The sequence below is a fragment of the Apodemus sylvaticus genome, chromosome 14 (assembly GCF_947179515.1).
Source record: "Apodemus sylvaticus chromosome 14, mApoSyl1.1, whole genome shotgun sequence".
Classification (NCBI taxonomy): Eukaryota; Metazoa; Chordata; class Mammalia; order Rodentia; family Muridae; genus Apodemus; species Apodemus sylvaticus.
Window position 1 is genome coordinate 52,679,551 of NC_067485.1, and position 27,726 is coordinate 52,707,276.

At 40.9% G+C, this 27,726-nt stretch overlaps 1 protein-coding gene across 1 annotated transcript in view; it reads right to left on the reverse strand.

Annotated features, from left to right (window-relative positions):
* B3galnt2 (beta-1,3-N-acetylgalactosaminyltransferase 2) overlaps positions 1–26,973 on the reverse strand; it is a 39,291-nt gene extending 12,318 nt beyond the window's left edge. Inside the window, exons 1-5 of the mRNA XM_052156201.1 lie at positions 26,667–26,973; positions 16,331–16,478; positions 11,849–11,949; positions 6,991–7,187; positions 2,798–2,893 (exon numbers count right to left, since the gene is read on the reverse strand). Of these exons, the coding sequence (XP_052012161.1) occupies positions 2,798–2,893; positions 6,991–7,187; positions 11,849–11,949; positions 16,331–16,478; positions 26,667–26,781 (657 nt within the window). The 5' untranslated portion in view covers positions 26,782–26,973. The remainder of the gene's footprint in view (positions 1–2,797; positions 2,894–6,990; positions 7,188–11,848; positions 11,950–16,330; positions 16,479–26,666) is intronic.
* Between the last annotated feature and the right edge of the window lie 753 nt (positions 26,974–27,726).

The following is a 27,726-nucleotide window of genomic DNA, read 5'->3' on the forward strand; positions in this document are numbered from 1 at the left end:
ACCATGCCCATTGGGTTCCATTAGGTTTGATGTAGAGAAAAAAGAAAACCAAAGAACAAACCATGTATACAAGACAGATTTCAAAAAAAAAGAGCTGCATATGATATGAAATTAATATCAAAAGTTCTAGAGGTTTATATCTTATAAAGCTATTATGTATCTATTAGCCTTTTAGAAAATACGTGAAATAAAAATCATCCCACATTAATAAACAATTCTACTTTTCTCAGTATTTTTCAAAAGTAACGAATTATCTAGTATATTTACCTTAAAGTTTAAAAGTTCCTTCCAGGCCAAGCACTCAAGCCTGCAGAGGCAAGCAGAACTTGAGATGGGAGCCAGCCTACCTCGGTCTACAGCGTAGGTTCCTGGGTAACGAATGCTATACAGTGAGACCCTGCCTCAAAACAACAGCAAACAGAACCAAATAGCTTCTAAGTATGGACAGCTGAAGTGGTTTTTGTGGGAGGAGTCAACAATCTCCCTAAGGGTGAGGCCCTGCAGGTGAGCACCAGTGGAGCGCGCTCTGGAGTGTGCAGACCACTCAAATTGGATCCTCTGATTTATTTAGAAAATTTAAAAAAGGGGACTTGGATTTGAGTGAAAAGAAGGTAAGTGTGGATCATGAATGAATTTGTGGGAGGGGTAAATATAATCAAAGTGAACTGAATAAATTCTCAAAGAATTTACAAAACTATTTTTTAGTTGTAAAATGCAAGGTAAACAGAGCAGTACTCATTTGTTCTTGCTGGTGTAGACAGGACTTCTGTTACATTTTTTAAAAAAATTAATTATTCAAAAAATTAATTATTATTCTTTGACAAAAACAACAAATAAATCAACAAAGATCCTCCAACTATTGGCACCGTTTCCTATCTAAATTTTTACTTTTAAAAAGTACAAACCTACAAAAAAGTTAGAGTCACCATCTGTGAATGCCTAGTCTCCCAAGTGGGTCGCATCTCCATAGCTATGTCCTCCCCACATACTTGTTTGCTGTACATGTCCTAAACAGAGAAATCACAGACCCCACAGACGCACAAGGATGCAGCACTTCTCAAGAGCAACAGCACTTTGAGGGAAAGCAATGCTTTTTCCACACCAAGAAAATGCTTCTATGGGTGATTGAAAGTAGGGGGCAGACTATAAACCTGTGATTAACTGAAAGCATTAAAACCCGCTTTCCTCCTTTTGGCCCGACCCCTAGACACTCCTCCATCAAGAAGCTTCTCCATCTCAACCCTAGTCATTTTGGAACCCACAGTCCAATGTTACAAGCCAGCCTCAGACCCTGGTTAAGTGTCCTCTGTCTGGCAAGTGGATGACTCATGAGGAACTTTGCTCTGCATATAGACAATGATGCTGGCAGCACATTTTAAGTGGTCCACATGTATAAAATCACATGTCAGTCCCCTCAAAGCCCTCTGGACTACCTAGTGCAGCAACTCTACCTCCTAAGAGACACAGCCTAAGAGGGCAAGTTCCTTCCACAAGATTCCTCTGATACAGAATTAGCTTCTTGTTTTAGTTGGGGCCACTATTTTATGATAAAACACCATGACCAAAGCAAGTTGAGGAGGCAAGAGTTCATTTACCTTACACTTCCACAGCACTGGTCATCATCAAATGTTGTCAGGACAGGAACTCAAACAGGGCAGGAACATGAAGGCAGCAGCTGATGCAGAGGCCGTGGAGGAGTGCTATTACCAGCTTGCTCCTCATGGCTTTGCTCAGCCTGTTTTCTTACTGAACTGAAGGCCACCAGCCCAGTGGTAGCACCCACAATGGGCTGTGCTCTCCCCCATCAATTACTAAGGAAATACTCCACAGACTTGCTTATAGCCCTTATAGATGCATTTTTCTCAACTGAGGCTCCCTCTTCTCTGACGACTCTAGCTTATGTCAAACTGACATAAAACCAACACACAATGTTGATTCAACTACTTCTGATGTCACTATAAAACCTGTGACTCTGCTGTTGCCCTAAAAGGAATACCACCATGAAACTAGTGGCTACTGGGGAAGTGTTAATGGTCTAGCTTTTGCATCTTAACTCAGCTATGAGATAGCATAACAATCAATAGTTTCCAAGGACCCACACAATTGTCCAGGCCCCTAACCCCTACTGTGGTACAAAGCACTAAGGTCAGAAGTGGATTCTATGAATAGGTTGGCTCAGACCTGCCTTGCACAGTCCTTGACTACACTGGGGAAACCCTCAGGATGGCAATAGGGCACCTTACAAGCCATAATGGTCTCCAGCATGTAAAATTTAAGAATGTTGTAGAGCATCTCAGAGGAGACAAAAAATGTTTTCAGACATCACAGGTGTTCACTGTTATTAAAGTTTTACTTAACTTGAAAATACTGCCTATTATCCTATCTGTACTTTTTTTTCTCTTTTCTTGTTCTGGCTGTCCTAGAACTCTCTCTGTAGACCAGACTAACCTCTAACTCACGAGATCTGTCTGCCCCTAGAGTGCTGGGATGAAAAGCGTATAGCATCACGCCCAACATGTTTTGTTTAATTTCTTTAGCCAAGTAAAACTTACCCAAATGATGTATTGTTTATTAAGACCTAGTACTACCCTTTGTCACTAAGACAGTCAGAGTTCTCAAGTTAACCATGGCAACAGGCAATACTTTTTTAAAAGCATGGCTGTGAAACTCTGCTGCTGTAACTGCAAAATTTCGTGCAGGCTTTGTTGGTACTGCTGCCTCCATACTACAGAGCAGATGTGGTGCAGCAAAGCACACATGCCTACAAAAACTACACTGGCCTTCTCTGTAGCCATACCTCTGGTAAGATGAATTGTTCCACAGGCTTATACCATAGCTTGTTCACTTGTATGCCACAGCTTGGAGGACTAAACCGGGCGATGAAAAGTGCCTCCTGCAAGGTGGGGAGGGAGGAATAGAAAACAAAGACAGTATTTCCCGTTATACACTGTATATGCAACTGATGCTCAAGTGCGCTCCACAATGCTCTCATCACGCTCACTGTGATCTCAACAACTTCCATGTTTTAAAATCGTTTTGTTTTGTTTTTCAGGTCTATTTTATGCTACAAGTGTTTTCGACCACTAAGCTATATCTCTCCAGCTCCATCTTTCGATTTTCTAGCGCTATTGCCATAGTTATTAAAGGCTATATTGTTTGTTTTACATCACTACTGGCACCTTGTGTCCTCTATAAGCACTGTGCTACCACAGGCAGCCACACAGTCCTTTTTGGAGACAGTGTCTTGCTAAGTTGCTAAGAATGCATTTGATCCTCCTGCCTCAGCTTCCTAAGCAGCTGGGATTGCAGGCTTGAGCTATCAGGCCTGAATGAATCAAAGTTGGTATTCAGATCTCAAATATTAAACATAATTCATATAGCCTTCAAAAACCTACCCTGACATGACTGAACCAACATATTGTACTAACTCACCATACACACCTAAGAACAAACTGTAAGTTCAAAGGTCTCTTTGGAAAACAAAATGTGCACGGAATTCTTCAGTAAGAACTTTCAGAAGAGAACACATGTAAAACAGAGGACTGACCCTCAGGACATGTACTGTTTAATATGTACTTTCTTGTTTCTTTTAGGCAAATGTTAGGTATCTTTCTATCATTTCAGCTCTTCCATGAAAAACATTTTTTTTACATTTTTACCATAGTAATACCTAAATTGCTACAGTCCATAAATTTGAGAAAGCTATTCTAACAGAAACCACAATTATAAATGTGTTTCCTCTCTTACATTTATGTCTACTGACATATTAACAAACCAGATATTCTTATTAAAATATTTACTTACGTACTTTATGTATACGGGTATTCTGTCTGTGTGTACATTGCATACCAGAAGAGGTCATCAGATCCCATGGGATTACAGGTATGTGGGATTGTGAGCTACCACAGTGGGAACTGAACTCAGGACCCTTGGAAGAATAGCCAGTGCTCTTAACTGATAAGCCCATAAACTAAACATTCTTTAGGAGGAGTAAAAACAGGACAAGTTGCAAATCTGACATTTAATCTTTTATTAACACTGCTAACAGCATTAGCAATTTTATTACTTTTAAGACAAAAATTTAATTATGTAGCTTAGGTTGTTTTTAGACTTGTGATCTTCAAGCTCAGCTCCCTTAGTGCTGGGACTTTAGATGTATATGATCATCCCTAGCACAACCCAGGAATGGCACACAAGAGCCAGAGGATGAGGAAGAATGCTGTGAAACACCGTCCTCTGGACATGACATGTTTGTTTCACACAAAACTTATAATGGTGCCTACCAACACAAGACCTGCACAAGATCAGGCCACTCAAAGATTCTAAAACTTATAATAGTGCCTACCAACACAAGACCTGCACAAGATCAGGCCACTCAGATTCTAGCATGGGGGCGCTGCTGGGTCCTACCATTAGCTGTGCAGCTATTGACAGTTGGCTTTGGGAAAGGAGACTCACTTTTGTTTTTTATTTGTATTTTTTAAATATTTATTTATTTTTATATATGTGAATATACTGTAGCTATCTTCATACACATCCAAAGAGAAGAGGGCATTGGATCTCATTGGATATGTTGCTGGGAATTGAAACTCAGGACCTCTGGAAGAACAGTCAGTGCTCTTAACCACTAAGCCATTTCTCCAGCCCCTCACTTTTGTTTTGAAGATGATTACTGGTAGGTTCCCCAGTGGATGATCCCAAGCCCATGTTTATATATACAGAACTAACTGGACTCGGTGGGAATAGATGGATGATAGATGGATACACACACACAAACACACAAACACACACACACACACACACACACACACACACGGAGGAAGAGGGAGAGAGGGAAGGAGGGTGGTCCAAGCTATAGAGTCCTGGTTGACCTGGTATTAACTTCATTGATTAGACGGGTCTTGAACTTGTAGAAAACCTCCTACCTCAGCCTCTTGAACATTGGAATTTCTGTCCTGTGTTTGACCATGTCTAACTTCAACAAAACTTAAACCAACCAACCAGCCAACAAAAACTGAAATGAAGCTTCTAGTAATAGCAAACCAATTCTATAGATAGCAATGAACTCTGGAAAAACACAAAAAGGATTTTTGCCAGATATGATACCTACCTGCAATCCAGTACTTGGGGCTAAGACAGGAAGGAAGATTTCAAGTTTAAGGACAGCTGGGATACCTTATCTCAAAAACAAAACAAAACAGACTCCCCCATCTCAAAAAACAAAAACAAACCAGTAACATGAAAGTCTGAAGGAGGCTGAAATTCAAATTCAGGCAAAATCTGGAAGAGAATCAAAAGCAGAAAAAGGGAGACCGGGTCTACTCCATCTTCCCCTTAGTGCTCTTTGTTGAAGGTACAACTCATATCAACTTTAAAAAAAAAATCAGAGGATGCTGGTGGGATAAAAACATCAGATAGATGCTAAGAAAACTCAAGTAAAAGTTGATCTACATACATATGCAGGTAGGGGAAGGGAAAGGGTGAGGGAGGCCTGGAGGGTGAGAAAGGTGAGCTTTAAATTCTTCATATAAATAGCCCCGATCGGAGGCTAATCCATGTAACATGCATCAGAAGCAGAATCCAGACAGCTCAACTAAGAGCAAAAAGAGCCAAGTATGATTTCAGCTGTTGTCAACTGCAAACAGTCTAGGGTCTCCTCCAGTCAACTTAACTGCTTGCCACAGCAAAACAAACAAAAAGCAACTGATAATCTTTGAGGGATGTAATAAGAGGTCCTATAATAGATGATACACAGTACCTGGACTTACTAGTTACTAGGCATAAAAGGAAAACCTACAACAACAAAAATTAACTGACCCAATTATTAACGTAAAGATGCTAGGATCCATATCGAAAGATAATATATTGTGGTATCATCTTTCAAGCTTTGGTGACCTCACTTAACATAATGTTCTCTAGATCCATTCCATCCATTTTTATCCAATTTCATTTTTCTTTATCACTTAGTAAAATTCTATCATATGTTTGTATCCCATTTTCATTATTCATCTGTTCTCTGCTATGTAAAAAGAGCAGTGATAAACACGGACGTGAGAATATTACGCAGAAGGCTGTTAAGTCCACTGTGTATATGCACAGGAGTGGCATAGCTGGATTTGTGTGTGATTTGGTCACACAGGTTTCCACAGTGGCTGTATTAATAATGGATAAGGGCTCCTCTTCCATTATATACTTGTCAGAATTTTTTGTTATTCTTGATCCTAATCATTCTAACTAGGCTGCAGTGAAATTTTTATTGATCTGATGGCTAAAGATGTTAAACATTTTTATTTTTCCTTTTGACAACTGGTCATTCATTTACTGGCAGATTCTTTAATGTTTAATTTTCATAGTTCTTTATATATTCAAATGTCAACCCTGAACTATAGCTTAAAAAACTTTTCTCTAATTTTGTCATATTCTCACTATTCATAAATTTCTTTTTTTGTGAAGGCTTTTAGTTTCATATAGTCCACTTGTCAGTTCTTGAGGCTATTTCTTATATTATTGGGATTCTATTCAGAAATTTGTTGCCAGTATCTATGTCTTGAAGTGTTTTCCCAGAGATGTTTCAAGATTTAAATTAAGGTTTCTGATCCAGTTTGAACTGACTTTTATGCAAGGTAAAAAGATATGGATCTAATTTTATTCTTCTACTGGTTGCTAGACAATTTTGACAGCACTAGTTTTTGTCTTTTCTCTAACTCATGCTTCTGGCACCTTCATTAATGAAGCTATGAAGAATTTATATTGGGAATTTCCAGTCCAGCTCAACTAGTTTTATTGGGGGGGGGGGTACATATAACTCATGAATCTATAATAATCTCTCCCCAGACCAGAATTGCAATGCAACGTCTATAACTTCAACCAGTACAGGAAGAAAGCTGGAAGTCACACAATGACAGAGAGTGGTTTAGTCTTTCAATCTATTGGATCCACAAAGAAAAGTTGTTTAGAAAGAAGAAAAGTCCTGTCCATGCCAGTACACACCTCCTGCTCTGTCTGATACAACTTGACTGTGATGTTCCTTTGAAAACCAACATCACTGGCATCGTAGAACACTCCAAGACTGGTAATCACGATTGGGTAGAGAACTCTGAAGCGCACGCTGACAACTCGGTCTTCAAAGAGTCTAGATGAGGAGGCATCTTCAGGAAAGCTGAATGCCTCAATTTCTTGATTCAAAACTAAACAAACAATGAGAATAGGGTTTATATAACCAAATAAATAAAATTCAGACTTCTGCACACACACACACACACACACACACACACACACACACGAGCAAACACCCCCCCTCCCCATTGGTCAATATTAAATATAAGTCAACTGCGGGGCATCTGCATAGGAGGACTGGATAAAGACAATAAAAACAGTACTTAGTATAGTAAAACAATTAGGAATTTGATCTTGGTCTACAAATCCAATTTTTTTTTTTTGGTTTTTTTGGATTTGTTTTTTTTCCGAGACAGGGTTTCTCTGTATAGCCTTGGCTGTCCTGGAACTCACTCTGTAGACCAGGCTGGCCTTGAACTCAGAAATCCGCCTGCCTCTGCCTCCCAGAGTGCTGGGATTACAGGCGTGCGCCACCACCGCCTGGCACCTCTTATTAAGGAATTAAAAGTTTATGGCATGAAAGGAAAGCACCAGCAGTATACACTCAAGTCACTTCAAGCAACACCGAGAAGCTGGTTGTACAATATTTATGGCAGGTAAGCAAATCAGATTTTGATCACCTACTACATCACCGCCCATTACAACTATACATTAACTACTCACTGTGTGGGAGGAGCCACACTTGTCAGTTAAGACACTATAGCTCTAAAGGACACTAAGTAATTATCCCAAAGTATTACAGACTCAGGAGTCAGACTTGGGTTTAATGACTCACAAGTCAATGCTCTTTTTACTGGTTCACTGGCTCCCTGGCCTGTCTTTCCCCTTTCTCCAGTACTGGGAACTGAACCTGGGCTTTATCCATGTTAAGCAAGAACTCTAGCACAGAGCTATACCCACAGTCAATAGTCTCTTTCAAGTAAGCCTTTCTAATTACTATAAATGGGCCATTGGATTGGAAGATACAGATGATACCCAAAAAGTATCTGAAAAATATAAAACCTACTTTAAAAGCAACATTCACTGTAGTTTTTAGAACTATGGTTTCAAACTCTGCTGATGACCCAACAAGTTAAAGAAATGTATATATACACTTTTACTTATAAAGTAAATGCATAGAGTATAACCAGTCTATACAGTTATATCAGGGCTGTGAGTCCAGTTTACTGGGGTAGCAACACATATTTAGTACACACAGGCTCTGGTTTTGATTTCTAGCACAAAAACTCTCATCAAAAACCCTGGATCATGGGGTGGTGGAAGGCTGGGGGTTTGGTAGTGAGTGCACGCCTTTAATCCCTGCCCTTGAGAGGCAGAGGCAGGTAGATCTCTAAGTTCAAGACCAGCTTGGTCTATAGAGCTAGTTCTAGGATAGCCAGTGCTAGACAGAGAAATGTTGTCTTGGGAAGAAAAAGACGAGAAAACCACTGGATCCCTTGCCTCAAAAGAACACAATTACACACAAAATTCTGCATTGTCAGAATTTATCAAGTTCACTGATATCTTAAGAAAGATAATCCTGCTTTATAACAGACTCTAGAATGTGGCCTAACCTTGTACACATAGGGCCTTCGGGCCCCCCATTTCAGTCCTGATACTTGGCAGATTTTCAATAAAATGAAGACTAACAGGAAATGTTGCATCCTTCTTGCTAACAGACAAACAATGAAGGGGAAGGGGGCAGACAGATTTTTGCCATAAGCACTGCCAACATCCAAACTGGATAGCAGCAAGCTTTCCTCTCTAATGTATTCAGAGCACTAGCTGGAGAGACGCTCAGAGGGTAAACGCTGGTTGCTCTTCCAGAGGTCCTGAGTTCAATTTTCAACAAACACATCTACAATGAGATCTGGTGTCCTCTTTTGGCACACAGGCATACATGAAGACAGAACACTGTATACATAATCAATCTATATCTACATCTATATCTTCAGGAGACAAATGGCATCTATCCAAAGTAGAAGCATATATGTATTAAAAACAGCAGGTCACGTTATTCCTAAACTCTATCTTTAAAAATGTACCTTAAGCTCAAGCTGCCTGTAGCAGGAAATCTTATTGCTTTGATAGCAGATATTAATCAAGACTTCTAGACTTGCAGCAGCATGATTAATGTTCATCATGACTTTTAGGTATTGAAATAACCCAAATGCTCAGGAGGTAATAAGATATAGTTACATTAAACAGTGCAGTTTAAAAACCTGTTTATGTATTACATGATGAAAGTTTTCTATTAATGGAACACCCACTGCTTTCTTAGAAATAGCACTTAAAAGATGGTAAGGTCCACATGACAAGTGCTGCGGGTGGAGCCAGCCTGCACACTGGTAGGCACACAGCCAGTAAGCCACCCCTCCAGCCCTGATAAGGTTTCTGTATATAGTTGTTTGCCTTTAATTTAGTTTTCAACTTCTTAACTTTCTGTAAGCTACTGCATTAGCAACAACACAACATCTGATGAGGTTTATGATCCTTTTGCTTTCTACATAAAAGTTAATAGAACCTGTCCTCATAAGAACACATTTATATGTAAAATTTTGTCTATAATCCTCTGCTTTATAAATAGACTAGAATATATGATCAATTTATTTAAAAAGTGAGCTGGAATATAACCTTTGAAAAAGTCAGATTCTTTAATAAAGTACCTATGATATACCATGACCTACATACGAGTCTCCATGGGATAGGTACTTTTTGTTTTAATAGCATCTAACTCTGTAGCTCAGGCTGACCTGGAACTCATCATGTAGCCAGGCTGATCTCAAACTTGTAGCAATTTTCCTGCCTTGGCCTCCCAGGGGCTGCAATGACAGACATGTACAGTTACAGACTCTAGTCCTTGCTCCAGATGATGAAATACAGAATCAGGAGGCCACACAGCTAGAATATGGCAGAGCTGGCTTTAGAGACAGTCACAGACCACCTCTGCATATTATCAAACTTCTAAAAGGGAGATATACGTAACTATGAAGACCTAACAAACTTTAAAATACCAGAATCTAGGCCCAGTTCACTGAACAGAGATTTGGAAAACCTCCTTTAGAGCAGCAGCTGAACATAAACAAATGCTAACTCAGTGGTAACAGCCTCTCTGGCAACAGGAAACGGCATTAGCATCACCCTATACAGCCTCACCCATATTCCACAAACTTAATTCTAAGGAATATAATTTATTATTTTTTTTTTTGAAACAGGGTTCTCTGTGTAGTCCTGGCTGTCCTCAAACTCAAAAACATCCACCTACCTCTGCCTCCCAAGTACTAAGATTAAAGGTGTAAGACACCACTTACTGGCAATAAAATATTTTTTAACATTTTGTACTGGCTAGTTTTGTGTGTCAACTTGACACAGGCTGGGGTTATCACAGAGAAAGGAGCTTCAGTTGGGGAAGTGCCTCCATGAGATCCAGCTGTGGGGCATTTTCTCAATTAGTGATCAAGTGGGGAGGGCCCCTTGTTGGTGGTACTACCTTTGGGCTGGTGCTCTTGGGTTCTATAAGAGAGCAGGCTGAGCAAGCAAGGGGAAGCAAGCCAGTAAGGAACATCCCTCCATGGTCTCTGCATCCGCTCCTGCTTCCTGACCTGCTTGAGTTCCAGTCCTGACTTCCTTTAGTGATGAACTGCAACATGGAAGTTTAAGCTCAATAAACCCTTTCCTCCCCAACTTGCTTCTTGGTCATGATGTTTGTGCAGGAATAGAAATCCTGACTAAGACACATTTCAAACCCGTTTCTTTTGCAGAAGCTTAGTCAATAGTTCATGACTTTTAACTTTTTAAGTTAATTAATGCAGAAGTGATCTTCCTACTTTAGGTTCCTTATTGCTGGGATTCCTGGTCTTTAGCAATAGTTCAAAATCAATGTTAACTCACAATATGTATATTATGGCCATTATATATTAACTGGTAAAATCACCAGTTTTCCAAAAGTTCAAAATTCAGCAGTCTATGAGTGTAGTGGCTATTCCTGGTTGTCAACTTAACTATATGTGGAATCAATTACAATCCAGAATTGGAGGGCTCACCTATGATCCAAATCTTGAGGCTGGGAGACACAAGTTTCTGACCTGGATCTTGGCAAGGAGATCTTGAGGCATAGTGGCTATGAAAAGCTTAGGCCTAGGCAAGGTAGTACACACCTTTAATACCAGGAGACTAAGGCAAAGAGATCTCTAAGTTTAAGGCCATCCTGGTACAAAACAAGTACCAGATCCTGAGTACACACCTTTAATCTGGGCCACACCTTCTGCTGGAGACCCACATAAGGACATTGGAAGAATTCCCTCTTCTTCACCTGCTTGCATTTCCCTCCAGCACATCTGTTGGAATCTAGTTCTACAGAACACCAGCTCAAACTGCTAGCCTGTGGGACTGAGCAATTACTAGATCCTTGGACTTCCCATTCACAGCTGACCACTGTTGGGGAGTTGGACTACAGACTGTAAGTCATCATAACAAATTTCCTTACAATATGAGTCCTGTGTCTCTAGAGAACCTTGTACAATGAGTAATCTAATTCTTCAGATACACTAAGACTTCCTGAAGAATAGCCCTGAAAATCTGTGTCAGTAAATAATCTCAGAGACTCCCTGAGTGACTAATAAGTGTGCCAGAAAGGCTAGAGCATAAATTTTGATGACAAATATTTTGTTGGTTAAAAATAGACTCTCCCATAAAATTTAGCACCTTTTACTTGACAATGAACTTATGAATGGCAACCCAGTGGACAACGCACCTGGATTGGTGATGTTGAGCAGTCGGCAGGAGTAAGGATCCTCCCTGTCTTCCACAGGCACGTCACAGCCACGGGCACCTATTATGAACTTCACAAGCACACTGAGAGATGGGGTTGGCATTAAAATCAGTAACAGATCTTCACCTCACACTTCCCACTTCCTCATGCTCATTTCAGACCTCTGAGGCCCTATCATTTATGAGGGCTGATTTCTAACTTTATTTTTCTGGCCTAACAAAAGGAGAGGGCATGCAACCCAAGGGCTGTTAACTACTGAGTGACTTTATCCAAGCTCTCTTCGGTAGAACTAAAGCAGGTGCAAATACTTGGCCTGGCTACTAGCACATGCCCATGTCAGTTAACAGCAGATTCACAGTACTGCTTCAGAACTTCACATCAACTTCTCAGAAACTGCATTTAGAATGTCCCTTTTCTCTCACTAGTGTTTCTGTCCCTACCGTTCTCAAACCTTGTGTCACTGGTTACCTTGTGATCTGTTACCCAGGTTACCTGTTGTCCTTCACCTCTCCTTGATCTGCTCATTCTTCTTACTCTCTATCCTCTGGCAACAACTATTTATTCCTAAGGCTGTAACTGGTCCAAGAATGATTCTTCAACTTGAACATCTAGTGTAGACTCAACTTCTAAGTAATCAGTGCTCAAGTTCTTTGGCCTTGTCATCTAGATTACCCACAAGGCGCTGAGTTCTGAAGTGCTAGCTTAAGAGAGACAGTTGTCAAATTTTCAGGAATTTTGAAAATGTACAGTCTTTATTAATTTACAGAAACAACTAAATATATGTAAAACAAGGAAACACTAAGTTCTCCACTTTCTGGGTTTCTTACTAGGGTTATTTACACTTTTATCTATTTGATAGAATAGCGGCAATGTATCTTTTTACAATTCTGTGCCCAATTACATCACAGTAGTTGCTTGAAACTGGCCTTTGTGAAAATAAACCACAGAAAATGATAAACAATAAGGACTTGATTTCTTGTACACTGTTTGTCTAGACTGAAAGTATGAGAAAATGTTATTAGTGCAGATTAAGCCTACATATAATAGATTTCCAGCCTTTACTTTCTGAATAGTATTAAAAAAAATGGATACGTTTTCAATGTCCAAAAACTATTAGATGATCCAACAAAGGAGTCACTGACTTCACTGACTAAGAATAAAGTACAGATACAGCTTAGCAGAAAACAATTTTGAACATTTATTTTTTTATGTGGATGGGTATTTTGCCTGCATGAACATCTGTGTGCCACAGGCAATGCAGTTCCCATGGAAGTCAGAAGAGGGGACTGTGCCCCCTGGGATGGAATTATAGACAGTTGTGAAGTGCCATGGGGGTGCTTAGAATTGTTTCCGGATTCTCTAGAGAGCAAGTAGGTGCTTGCGATGCTCTCCCCAGCCTTAAGTCTTATTCTTTAACCTCAAATATTTTCTTCAGAGCTATATTCCTTTGGTGATTCCACCCATAAATTTACTACAAATCTAATATACTGATAAAAAAGAAGGATTCTATGAAAATTAACTAGCCAAATAGAATTTACTAATTTTACCGAGTACTGCATGTTCTTAACTAGCAATTATGTGCTCTAAGTCTTTATATTAAGAAACTTGTGATAAACCTAAGTACATCTGAATACACTGTTTTCAGGAGCCACTGAGTAACCCTTTACAGAGCACACCACGGCCTGAAAGCACCCGAGCCCAGACACCTCGGCTGAGCTTTTTCTCTTCTCATCATACTTAGCACACTGACTGAGCATTTCACAACTCGCAAGTCCGACACCTCCTGCTCCTCTACAGATTCTGATGAGTCACTAAGTAGTCACACTCCTCAGCAGTTCGTGTCTGAACAGTCGGCAGGCATTACACACCTGCTTGCCATGGGCTAGTCGGGACACTGCTGACCTCTCTCAGCCACAGCCTTTCCTCCGTTCCTTTCCCCACCTGTACAGTCTGCTGCCATTTCCTGCCTTCCTGACTTTTCCTCTGCTCCAACATTCACCTCCCACAGCCCCAGGCTACATGTGACTGATGGTTTTCAAGATGATTTCATCATTTCTGTCTGCCGGCACTGCCTACTAGTGTGCCTGCAAAGGCCAGAGAAGGACGTTGATTTCCTGGAGCTGGAATTCCAGGAGGTTGCAAGGCACCAGATGAAGGTATGGGAATCAGAATTCAAGTTTTTCTGGAAGAGCAGCAAGTATTCTTAGCTGCTGAACCAGCTCTCCAGCTTATTCCAGGCTATTTTACATATATCTCCATTGTACCTCCACAGTACTCCAATACTGCACTATCAACCTACCTATATGTGCTAAACTTCAAGGCTCCTAGACTCCAGTTGCACCTTTGTGTTTTAACACACACAGTGCGTGCACCTTCTTAGGATACTTTAAAGTGACAAACTACAGCCTATTACAGAGATTTGAAATCAAACACAGTCCTCATAATATAAATAACATTGTTTGACTCCTTTGGTAAAACTCAAGGTACCAAAGAATCCCATAAGCACAGAATGCACTATCTTTTACTGCTGGACAGCTAGGCAGAACATCTTATGTAGACAGGTAGGATTTGTAATAAAGATATAGACAAACATGAGTGAATATGCTAACTAAATGATACTCACCTTTTTAAATTTCTCTTAATAACCTTACAAATTCATGTAACTACTATGCCCTAGAAAGTTACTTTTGGTCTTGAATCTGTTTTTTATAGATAATCCATTATTTTCAGAAAACAAACCACAAGCTTACTTCATTTAAGTAACTGCTTCAAAGGCAAATGAATTACTGGTATAAATTATACTCACTATTTTTAGTTCTTAGGCATTCACTCAATTGTCGTTCAATATCTATTTTATTCTTGGCCAAGCTAGGTTATAGATACTGGGGATCCACCAGGAGAATAAACTCAAAGAGCCTAGCTCCTAGTGGGGAGTGATAAATAACTTATAAATGTAGTATACATGCCAGTTGGTGATACATCTAATAATAAAGTCAAGCAGGGGAAGACAGTGATGGAGAAGTGGAGAGCTACTTAATCTGAACTATTAGCTAGGGTAGAATCTACCAGAGACTTGAAGGAATGCTACCATGAAGACATTTGGTCAAAGAGTGGTCAAAGCAAGAGCAAAGGCTCTGAAGCAGAAGCTTGTGCAGTGTACTGGAGGCGGGGAAAGAAAGAGTGGTTGAGGGAACCAGAAAGACGGTATCACAGGTTTTTCTCACATGCAGAACCCAGACTTTGTGTGTGTTGTGAAAACAGAACGGTAGACTCTTTAGTGGGAAGGACTCATCATAGGAAGCATGAGACGGTGAAGGTAAGCACAATGAAAACTTAAAAATGTTATAATAATAAAAACCACCATTATTTTGTATGCATTTAAAAAAAATCAATCCTAGGAGTATAAGGGAAACACAGTGAAATGATTATACAGAAAGAAACGTAGACTGATTGAATGACTGCAATAATTTGGAAGTTTTCTTATACTTATTTAGAGACAAGCATCATGTAGCCTAGACTGGAAACTCACTATATAGCTGAGGAAGAACTTAAAGTTCTCTCTCTACCTGATAGGACTATATTATAAAATCAGAAAAGACAATGGATATAGGAAAGTGTGTGCATGCCTGAGTATGAGGACACACAAACATACACACTCACACACACACACACACACACACACACACACACACACACGTGTCAATGGAGAGTTATGAATAGAAAGTTAACAAAATTTGACTAATCTTAAGAGGATCATTCTGGTCTGGCAGCTATATGGAAAACTAAATATGCAATATGTCTAAGAGAAAAGCAAGCAATCCATACAGAGGATCTTTGGCAATAATCCAAATGACAGGTGAAGGCAGTGTAGATACAGCAGGCAGTGGTAACGGGTGTAGCCTACAAGCTGTACCAACAAGATCCGAGTGGTTGGTGTGAGAAGTGAAAGCAAGGAAAAGATAACACCATGACTTTGGTCTGAGTGGCTGCTGGCATGTTCTGATTGGGCATGGCAGGAAAGACAATAGGAACACAAGCTCTGGAGAAGGTTCCGAGGCCCTTCCTTGCTAGGTTATAAGATTTATTACTGCAATCATGTACTGAGGAAACCTATAAGGAAGAGGAATGGAAGCTGCCATGAGGAAGATAGGAAATCTATAAATGTTCTTATTAGTGACAAGAAAATTAGTGACTGTAATTTACTTCAACAGCCAATCAAGAAAATGACATTTTGATAGAACCCCAAGAGGATGTTCTCTGGAACAGCCCTGGTGTCTTGCCACCATAGGTAGCTCAGTACTACGCCTTTCTCTCCAGCTTCTCACTGCAGCCTTAAATTTTCATGCAGAGAAGGAACTTGGGCCCTTAGCACATTATTACAATAATACATCCTATTTTAAACTAAGGAGTTTCTGTTCTTTTTCAATTCTTGAATCAGGTAAGGAAATAATTCAGAAAACCCACCGTTGACTTAAGGTAGGATGTTGCAGCAAATCCTTCAGCCAGGTGTTCCTTATCACATTTCGAAGTTCATGGTTATTCCGAGCTGATAACACACCAACTACCACATCATAGTGACTAAATTTCCATTGAGGAAATAAGGCTGATTGATCTATAAATAAGTAACATAAATTGCAAGTCAGTCATGACATCTCAAGTACAGTAAACTCAAGAATATTCCATAAAAAAGTTTATTACAAATAAAACACACATGCTTGTAAAATATACAGATAAATAGAAACAAAATTTTAAATTTCATTTGAAAATTTAAAATCCCATAAACTCAGTATCCAGAAATATGTACAACTAACATATTGGTTTATAGGCTTCTGGAATCTCACATATATGTATGCATCTATGCCAGCATAAGAAGGGTTTTCAAAACAAGTAAGTTTTGTTGTAAGAATCAGCTGTAAAAGACAAGATGGCATAAATAACAGATAATAAACAGTAAGAAAATCAATTAGGCCACAGTTAGAATCCTGGCTTTTTGGGTGTTGTTGTTATTGTGTTTTGAGACAGGGTTCTAGCACGTAGTTCAGACTGGCATTCAACACCTACAAAGGTGAGAAAGACTAGCTCTGAACTTTTAATCCTACTGCTTTCACCACCCCAGTACTGGGACAACAGGCATGTACAGCCATACCGGGCCGACTATAAGTTACTTAACCTCTTGCATCTCAGTTTTCCTTAAATATAAAATGACTACAATATGACTCAGAAATATGGAAGAATTGAGTGAGGCAATGCATATAAAGGTTCCAGTTTAGGACTAGTAGTACCATAAGTGATAGTTATTGAGTTTGGGGGGATGAATCAAAGAACCTCCATGTTAGACACTATCATCACTCCTCTCTCTCTCTCTCTCTCTCTCTCTCACACACACACACACACACACACACACACACACACACACACATTCTCGTCAGCTAAAACTTTTTTATTACAAGCCAAATTTTCTAAAGAATGAATCAGAAATAACATTTTAGTAAGGAAAAAAAGGTTCTGAAACAAGTCATATATATAGCTCACCTTTCACTGTTGTACTAACTAATAGAGAGGATTCTATTTCAGTTTTAAAAATTCATTTTTAAAAATAAGACAGGAGAGAGGCTACAACTTTCTTTTTATTGCTAGCTTTTAAGCGTACAAGCTACAAGCTTACATAGAATTCCAATAAGGATTCCATTTTATCTTTCTACAGTGGTAGGAACTGACTCAAAATGTTTTCAAAAGTAAATTACTGAGGGCCAAGGATTTTCATCATATTAAATGCAATGTTTTTATATGGTGTATGCTCTGGGTATTCAGTCTAAAATGCAAAAGAAACATGTTGATACCTTCTCAAAGAACCAATTAAAATAATTAGAAGACAGATTCTTTTACTATAATAATTTAAAAAATATTAAATTATAACAATTTTAATATTGTTAAGAATTTCTATATGGCTAACTTTATTTTCCACAAAATAGATTATAGTCAAAGTACTTGTAAAAAGGCATTTCAATTCTAAAGAAATATTTGCATTGCTCTATCACAAATCTTGTACCAAAAATGAGTTCTATAAACACAAAATTTATCTTCAACATAAATCTGCATGCTCATGGATTAAGCTGGCCCACTGTCCTTGAACACCTGCTGCTAATATAGCAAGCACTACACTCAGGCTGTCTTTTCTTGTGATGTGCTGGGGACCTGTGCATGCTATGCTAGCACTTCTGCTACTGACCTACATCCCAGCCCTATAATATGACTTAATGTTCATCACCATGACACACAGATACTGAGCAAATGAGAAGACAATACAGAAAATTCAGTACTTTGCCCTAAATATTATTTTTTTTAAAAATTCAGAGACTAGAAACACTTTTCTCACATTAAAAGCTATAGCCATTGCTAGAATTAACTCTAAATGAGTAAAATTTGTAATATAATTGAAATTCTTGTATAAAATTGCCAATGATATTAACAGTAAGTGTACTCTAGTGACAGGATAGAGGCAATGTAATCACCACCCAGTCCCATAGCTAAAATAAGGCACTACCTCAGGTATGCAATTTGCCTCCCACATGTCTCTAGTTCATAATCAAGTAAAAACTGACAGAGGAAGAAAAATCTTTTCTTTTTGTCTGAGACAAGGTCATGGTTCTGGGCTGGTCAGAAACTCAACTTGAAACTCATTCTCCTGCCTCTATTTCTCAAATGCTAGATTGCATCTGTGAAACACCACAACTAGCTAGCATTTTTAAATTCTAATTTTTAATTTCTGTTTCAAAGTGTCTTTTTAAAAGATTAAAAACCGGGGGCTGGAGAGATGGCTCAGTGGTCTTCCAGAGACTCTCTAGAAGCTGACTGACTGCTCTTCCAGAGGTACTGAGTTAAATTCCCAGTGGCTCACAACCATCTGTACTGTGGTCTGATGCCCTCTTCTGAAATATCTGAAGACATTGTACACATATACATAAAATAAAAAAAATTTTAAAAAGATTAAAAATCTATAAAAGGCCAAATAGTGATAGCACTAGCCTTTGATCCCAGAATTTGGGAGGCAGAAACAGGAGGATCTCTATGAGTTTGAGGCCAGCCTGGTCTACAGAATGAGTTCCAGAACAGCCACGGCTATGCAAGAGAAACCCTGTTTCAAAAAACCCAAATCCTAACCAAACAAACAAACAAGCAACTAAACAAACAAAAGAAAACCCCAACAAAATCTGTAAAAGGCCAAAATGCAAAAGTCACATTTAACCTATCTTTCATTAATTTGACATCAGAAAATAAAGTTTCTAGACAAAAACAAATTTTCAGAATGATTCATATTATCCCCAAGTTCAAATACCCCTGAGTACTTTATTTATGGTATCTAATCAGAGCAGATAATTTTGAAATAGGGCACATAGCACATAATTTAACCTCTGAGTTTTTCACAAAAAATTTCTCATACCTATCCCTTTCTGGGCACTAAATCTAGTTTCTGTTTAGACTGTAAACTTTTACTAGTTCCTCCATGAATCATCCATATTACTGCCAAACAAGGTCTATGGTTTTGTTTTAAACAACTAAATATATACAAAACAACCACTAGTGTGTGGCAGTCCTTAAGATTACAGCTTTCTGATTGTACTGTGCACCTGTTTGATGTCCTTTCTCCCTGCTTCTAACTCCCATCTAAGCCGCTTCTGTTCAACTGCTTTACCTTGCAGTCATCAATGTTTTTCTTGCAACAAATCCAGAGTGTATCTTGGCCTCCTAAAGAACTTCTATTCCCAAATACACTGCAGTCAGATTAAAAAAAAAATGCACATTCTAACACACACACACACACACACACACACACACATACACCCATGTAACCCCATCGAATAGACTCCGCATATAAATGGATAAAAGTTTCAGGTGGGTACTTTAAGGACCCAGGTAGTCCAAGCTTGTAGTTCCTTTCACTAGTTTCACTTTATATACTTACCTCACTGTTATATGGAATCAGCATAGGAAACCTAGCTTGACTGCAGTATTTAGAAACATGAAGGGAGTGGGAGGATGGATGACCAAGACATAAACACTAAGGGACAAGTCACAAAAGAAAGCAACAACCTCCAGAGGAAAAAGCCCAACCTCACTAGACACTGCATTTGAATTAGAGCAACACTACTTTAGATTTCTCCTCCATCTTTTACCATTTCTTCCTCAATGGTAAAAATCAAATGTCAAGTACTTTAAGAGAATGTTGACAATGATCTCAAGGTAACAGCTACTCTACCTCACTGCTACAGGACTGTAATCTGGAAGCCTTTTACAGGGCACACAGGAGCCAGACCTGATGACACATCTCTACAATCCGAGCACTCAGGGAGGCAAAGGCAGATCATCTCTGTGAGTTTGAGGCCAGCATGATTTACATAGTGAGTTCTTGGACAGTCAGAGAGGGGGCTAGGGACAGAGGGTGGGACGTGGGAGGGAGAACCTGATTCAACAAATAAACAAACAAATAAATAAAACAAAAAGTCCACCTAAAACAAAACACACTGCGAATACATATTCAACACTTTAGGAAGGTAGGAACTTTGTTGACATTTCATTCCTCAAATGCTGTTCACCTTATTTTTGAGGCATCACTGATCCATTTAGGCTGGGTAGCTAGTAAGTCCCGGGATCCTTCTGCTTCCACTTCCTAAGTGCTGGGATTACAACTGTGCATTACTATGCCTGGCTTCTGGGGGGTCGATACTAGAGATCTAATTCAATATTCACGTTTATTTTAATACAAATATTTTACCCACCGAGCTAGTTCCCCAACCCCACAGATTTCCTTTTTTAAAATTAAATGATTGAGAGGCCTCAGCTTGTGAAAATATATCAGTCTGCACAATCACATACCTGAAAAAATGTGTGCGATCAAGAACATTTTCAAAATACATTTTTCAAAACAAGTACTATATTGAAAGTAATCCAGACGTACAGACCATATTTCTTTCCTTTCCTTAAAAAATAATTTCAACTTTTCCTCTACAGAACTTGTTTTCCTTTGTGAAAGAAATATATTTAAATTATAAGGTCTTCATGGCATGTAAATAGGTAATATAGGTAGAAAAATTCCTATCATCTCGGTTTTATTCTCTTGATTCATTCATTCAAACTGAGCATTTCTATGTCTGCTCTCCTAAATGGCACAGGCCCACAGGGAACAAGATCTCCACAATGACAGGAATAACTCACAACCCCAAGCAAGCGCCCCAAGAGCAATGACTATTATTTTAATAAGTAAATAGTCTGGCAACCCGCTGGCTCTGTAATAACCTTGGACTTCAAAGGCTAAGGGAGGCTGACTTATAAACTGATTATTCAAAATAAGCCTAATAAGTAAAAAAATATATGCTCTTGATGACATCCATCACAATCAAGCAGAAATCTTGAAAATGAGGGAGACATAAGAGCCCATTACAGATGTACTGATGAGCCGGTCAACTGGGCCACTACAACGTGCACTTGCCAGCTTCAAGGAACCATACCGGCATAGACTTTAGCCATCTCCCTCTACCAATAACACTGTGATGGTTTAAATATTTTTTGGCCCAGGAATTAGCATTATTAGGAAGTATGGCCTTGTTGGAATAGGTGGGTCACTGTGAACACGGGCTTTGATACCCTAGTCCTAGCAGCCTAGAAGTCAGTATTCTGCTAGCATCCTTCAGATGAAGATGTAGAACTCTCAGCTCCTCCCGCACCATGCCTGTCTGGAAGCTACCATGTTCTCGCCTTGATGATAAAGGACTGAACCTGTAAGCCAGTCCCAATTAAATGTTAACCTTATAGGAGTTGGGCTGGAGAGATGGCTCAGATCTTAAGAACACTGACTGCTCTTCCAGAGGTCCTGAGTTCAATTCCCAGCAACTACAGGGTGGCTCACAACCATTTGTAACGGAATGTAGAGCCCTCTTCTGGTATATCTGAAGACAGCTACAGTCATACACAACTCTTTAAAAAAAAAAAAAAAAGAGTTGCATTGGTCATGATATCTGGTCACAGCAGTAAAAAAAAACCCTAACTAAGATAGCAACGGGGGTATTTTTGTGAAAGGCCTGACCATGCTTTTGTTAGGAAGAATGTGGATTTGGAATGCAGTCAAATGCTTTCAATGCAGCTCGATGGGATATCCTAGAAAGAATACGGAAGACTTGTTACTGATAATGATTTGAATGAACTGTGCAGACCTGACCCAATGGAGAATTTTAGAATTTAGAATTGACCCAATGTGGCCTAGAGACTGTTTTTGTAGTATTTTGGTGAAGAATGTGGCTACATTTTGCCCTGGTCTAAAGAGTCTGCCTGAAGCTAAGGTGAAGAGACTTAGATTAACTGTATTGATAAAAGGAAGTCTCAGAAACGCCCATCTAAGACTTTGTTCTCTAGCTAAGTCCCACGAAGAACATTTTAAACAAGAGTACCAAGTTAAGAAAGGAGGAATACGTGGTTCTAATATTAAAGGGGGACCAGGAAGTGAAATGGAGCTGAATCCTGTGTTCAAAGTCATTAAAGATCCCACCCAGCTAAGTTTAGGTCCAGGCTGAAACTCTGAGTTCAAGGCCAGCATAGAACAGAGCAATTTCTAGGTGAAGAAAAACTTAAATCCAGGCTTGGTGGACCACACCTTTAATCCCAGTGCTTAGGAGACAGACGTGAAGATCTCTGAGTTCAAAGTCAGTCTATGGAGCAAGATCCAGGACAGCCAAGCTTAGTCAGTGAAGGAGCTGGAAAACAGAAAGCTGGTGATTCTATAATAGAACAAGGGGGCCATGTTTCAGCCCCAGCAAGCAGCAGAATTCAACAGCTTTGGCAACATGGCTCTGGCTTTAGAGTCCACAATAGAAGGAACTTCTGGGACAATTGATGCTGGTTAGCTGGACCTAAGAAATTAGTGGTGATTAAGAAGAGGTGATTAAGAAGAGACCAGCATCACTGAGGTGAAATCTGGGAAGTGTTTTCTGAGAGCACAAAGAAGCTATGTTCCAGAGAGCCAAGGTTGTACCTTGTGTTGCAGCTGTCCTTGGTAATGTATAAGCATCATCCATGTGGTACTCGTTTTGAAGGCATGAAGGGGTCATGAAGAGCAGCTGAGGCTTGGCACTGTGAGAGGCCATGAAAGGCCATTAGTGAAGGTGTAGCCCCAGTTGCAGTTGATGGCCCAGGACGAAGGAGTCATGCAAAGGAGTTGAGGCTTGGCATCATTAAGAGAGCCTATGAGAGGCTATTGGTGAAGCCTAGTTGCAGCAGTGTATTGCAAATGCCAATACCATTGGATGATCACCAAGAACAGCAGCAGCAGTGGAGTAGATCAACCTGAGCTTAGAGTGCTACAGAGGGCAGAGCTAGGGAAGTAATGCCAGCCCTTGGAGGAGCCCAGAAGATCATGTGTGAATCCCAAACACTGAAACATCAATCTGTAACAGTGAATTTGCTTTGGAGACCCTAAGGTTTCTGAGATGCCAGAGCCATGGGCTATCTGCTGAGAAAAGCTGCTAACAGCAGAACCAGCCCAGGAGAAAGTCTGTGGCAGTCAACAAAAATGAAAAAGGAGTAGGGGATCTGAAGACTGCTTGGACGTCACATGGAGATGCAGGAGTTTGTATAGCTGGTTTCCTGTCTTGCTTTGGGGATTAAAGTTAAGTACGTCATTGGATGAATTTCAGAAGAGACCTTGAACTTTGGACTTTTAACATTGTTGAGAGTTCTCTAGACTATGTGGACTTTGCAAGTAAGATTAAATGTAATTTTTGTATGCCATGGGTAGGTATGCGCCCCCACCCCATAGACTCGTGTGTTTGAATGAGCCTATAGGGGCCAGGGAGTGGAATGTGATGGTTTATATATGTTTTGCCCAGGGAGTGACACTATTAGGAGGTATAGCCTTGCTGGAATAGGTGTTGGAATAGCTCCTTCTGCACCATGCCTGTGTAGATGCTGCCATGTTCTCTCCTGGATAATAAGGTTCAGAGGTTTACTCTGAACCTGTAAGACAGTCCCAGTTAAATGTTGTCATTGTAAGAGTTGCCTTGGTTGTGATGTCTGTTCACAGCAGTAAAACCCAAACTAAGACACTCACCAAAATTCCAGGAGTGACTGAGGCATTGATCTGAGTGTTTTGCTGACCAAATTCTTATAGCTTATATTCATGGGTACTGAAATCCTGAGATATAGCATAGAGGGATACTTTTGGAAGAACCAACCCTAGGCAAAAGCTAGATATCAAGCTCAATTTGTCTCTGAACTGCTTACCCTGTGTGTCAACAAACTTGCTGGTCCCAGATATCCAGCCCTACACCTAGCTATCCAAGTATGTACTTGGTGATTAGCTACTTTTCTTTACAACTCTGGCTTCCTTTTTTCCAGATACCTTACAAACAGAAGCCTTTTCTCGACCACATAAGCTTTCTATATCGACCATTGCATAATTTCTGCTAAGGCACTGTCCAAAACCAGTCCGCAAAAATCAAGTCACAGTTTATATCCTCTGGCTACTGTTTCCTTTCCTGTCTGTACCTCCAGTGTGCTATATTTCACAAGAGACCTTCCTCCTAACCAGTTGTGCTCCATGCCTGGGTTCGGCTGTTTAAAGTCACTACTTTAGGAAAGTTGCTAATCTTAGCACTGACATGACTCATTTCCCTCAGGTCCTGGCTCAGCTGCCACCCTTGCACATGGGCCTTCCTTGATCTCTTAGCTCAACTCTTAAAGCTCTGCCTCATCTTTCCTCATCATACTCACCATCCCCATGATTTATTTATAGTCTTATGTGGTCTTCCCTTTCAAATAGTTAAGACCTGGAGGGCGGGCACTTTACATTAATTATTTGATTAATTAATTAATTCCGACCTATGAGAGAAGATGGCCCAGCAGCCCTCTACTGTTTGCTGAACCAACCATTAGCCAGAGGGCTTTTCTAATATTCAGGGAAGGTAAATTTTCCTTTCAAAAACTTATTGGACTAATGAACTGGTTCACCAGGTCAAAGGACTTGCTAAGTCTGATAATCAAACTCTGAACATCACAAAATCAGAACCCACATGGTGGAAAGAGAGAACTGACTCACAAGTTGTCCTTCAACTTTTACAAAAGCTCCATGCTGTACCAGTGTGCGCACTCAAGCACACACACGCACACATGCACATAAACACAGACACACAAATGTAAAAAAGTCCTATTGTGGCTTAAATGAGATTTCAGACAGAGTAGCAGAAAAGAAAACAAAATAAATCTTAAAATGTTATTTCAAAAGGAAGATGCTAAAATCTCAGGTTTTAGACTTAATGGACATGGTCAGAGAGTAAAGATGCTCAAGTGTTGTAAATATTTCAACAGCAAAATAGGAAAAAGACCTGTGGGAACTTTTTGCAATCAAAATACTTGACCTTTTGCTTCTGAAGTACCATGGGAGGAGTGGGATAGGAACTTGTCTAATTAAAACATCCTACTGATTATCTGACAATGCTTCAATATCAACACAAAATCAATTGTCGTAACTAGAATGACCCCACATAATCCTGACTCTTCCTACAGGTGTTTCCTTAACCTAGTCTAGCCTAAATGGATAAGCACTAAAACATCAAGAAAAAATCTGTTTCAAACCCCAAAACTGCTTGCAGTCTTACTTAAATACAAGCTCAAAGACAAGGTTTATTGGGTCGAACCACAAAAGATTGTTAATGTTAAGGTCATACATATTCTACAGTGGCTCTGCAGGTAGATTCCAGCAACTCACTCATCTCTGTGTGAGAGAGAGCACAACCCCAACAGATGTTATGTGGCAAAGCATTTTTGTACTTACGACCCTTTCTTAACTAGTTTGTAAAAGTTCCACAAGCTAAATACACATATAATGTACTTCCATTATACCACTTGGAAGTGATTCTTTACAGTCACACAAACAGCCTTTCCAAAAAACGGTGGTTGTCTAATAGGGAAAGAGATCATTACTAAAATAACCCCAGTGTAATCTGGTAACAGTCGGAGTTTTGAGGATTGCTAAATAAGGTATAAGACTTAGTTCTGTGGTGGCTGTGAAGACCTGTTTTAAAACTTCCCGATAAGGAAACAGCTGTTTGGATCTGAAATGGTAATAAGATAAATCCTAACGTAGTTAAAAAATGAAACAAGCACTACTCTATCTTTAAAATAGCTATCTAGTTCTCATTATATATAAGCATTCCGGGAAAAACTTGGAAAAGACACACAGGAGACACGAAAGTAGTGTTGAGGGTGGCAGGACAACACTGGATACACACACTGTGGGCAAACGCAACGTCAGATTGTACAGCGAATGAGAACAAAGATTTCATTCGCACGATGGCTGAAGTTTGGGAACAAATGTACGCGAAGTTAAGGAAGAATCCGGTATTCCCGGGCTCCTTAATTAGCAAGCTACCCAAGCAGAACTACAGGGGCGACTCCACTCACGGTTGAACCCTAGTTCACGTCTAGGTGTTTTCCTGGCTCATCTCATGATCAGGGAACACAAAGGGCACTCAGTCCCTCCTCGCTGCAAAGTGAGTCCAGACACGCAGAGCCAGCACCGGCAGCCTCACTCCCCAACGCCACCGCGGAGAAGCGCCCCGAGCTGTGACCAGGGCCCTCGACCACGCCGTGGGCCGTTGAGCACACGCTGATAAGAAACGAACAGTCGGGTTCGCCCGACGCCAGTGAAAAGACTCGTTTGTTCCGTCCATACCGGGACGTCCAAGCCCTCCCTGTGCCCCTTCAGCCATCGCCGCGGCCTCCCAGGAGCGCACGGGCGAGCCCCTCACCTCACCTGCCGCGCTGGGCCCGGTGTTGTGGGGGTCCGGCGGGGAGCGGAGCCAGAGGTGCCAGAGGTGTAGCGCGGCCCCGAGCACGCAAGGGCACAGCAGCACCAGCCAGTTTCGCATTGGCCGCTCCCACCTCGCGCCCCCGCCGCGCTCTCCCGCGTCCCGGCCAATAGAGAGGGGACCTGAGAACACCGAGTGCCACCGGCTGTGTTCGCGCCCACGCCTGGCGTTGTCTCCGCCGCTCGCTCCTTAGAATCGTACCACGAGCGGTGGCGGCTTCCCGGCCAAGGCCCCGCCCCCGCGTGCGTGGCCTTCCCACCCGTCCCGCCCTCCTCGCTCTTGCCCAGCCCTTCAGTCCGCGTCCTTGCAAGCTCCTGTCTGCGGGAAGAGCGGGAGCCGTAGTCCCTCGCTGAGCATAGGAGGGAGGCGTGCCTGAGACTCTAGGTCCAAGAAACTACATTTCCCATAGAGCTATGCGCGCTGCTACGCAACGCTGGAGGCGAAGTGCACAGTCGAAGCATGCGCGTCTCTCATCAGGCCGCAGTTCCTGAGCATGCGCATTCGTCCTCGCGATGGAGCTGAGGCAGGCACCACCCACGGAACCTGCAGGTTAACTGTTCAAGTTGCTGTCCGACCCCCTCAGCTGTGGACATTGCTGCAGGGCGCATGACCTCGAGGTGCCCAGTCGGGGTGTGCTCCTCTGATGTATCCCATATGGAGGGCAGCGGGGAGCCTGAGCGCCGAGTAGCAGGGAATTTCCAGCTTCCCTCTAGTTAGCAATGCCAGGTGAGGAGCACGAGAAGCCCCCGGTCTCGCTATGGAAAGCGAGGACAGAGGAGAACCCCGGACCTGGAGGCTGCTGCAGCCCCTGGTCCTCGGTGCTCACGCGCTCCTCACTAGGGTAACTGTGGAGCACGGGAATGAGAGCTTCGGCTGCCAGACGACTTGGACAAGTTCCCACCAAGTTGAGGTGACCAAATGTGTGAGGGCTGGGTTTCCAGAAGATCCATCTCCAGCAGTTAGGAAGTGAGCGAACTTCACTGGAGCCACCTCTCAGGCTCAGCG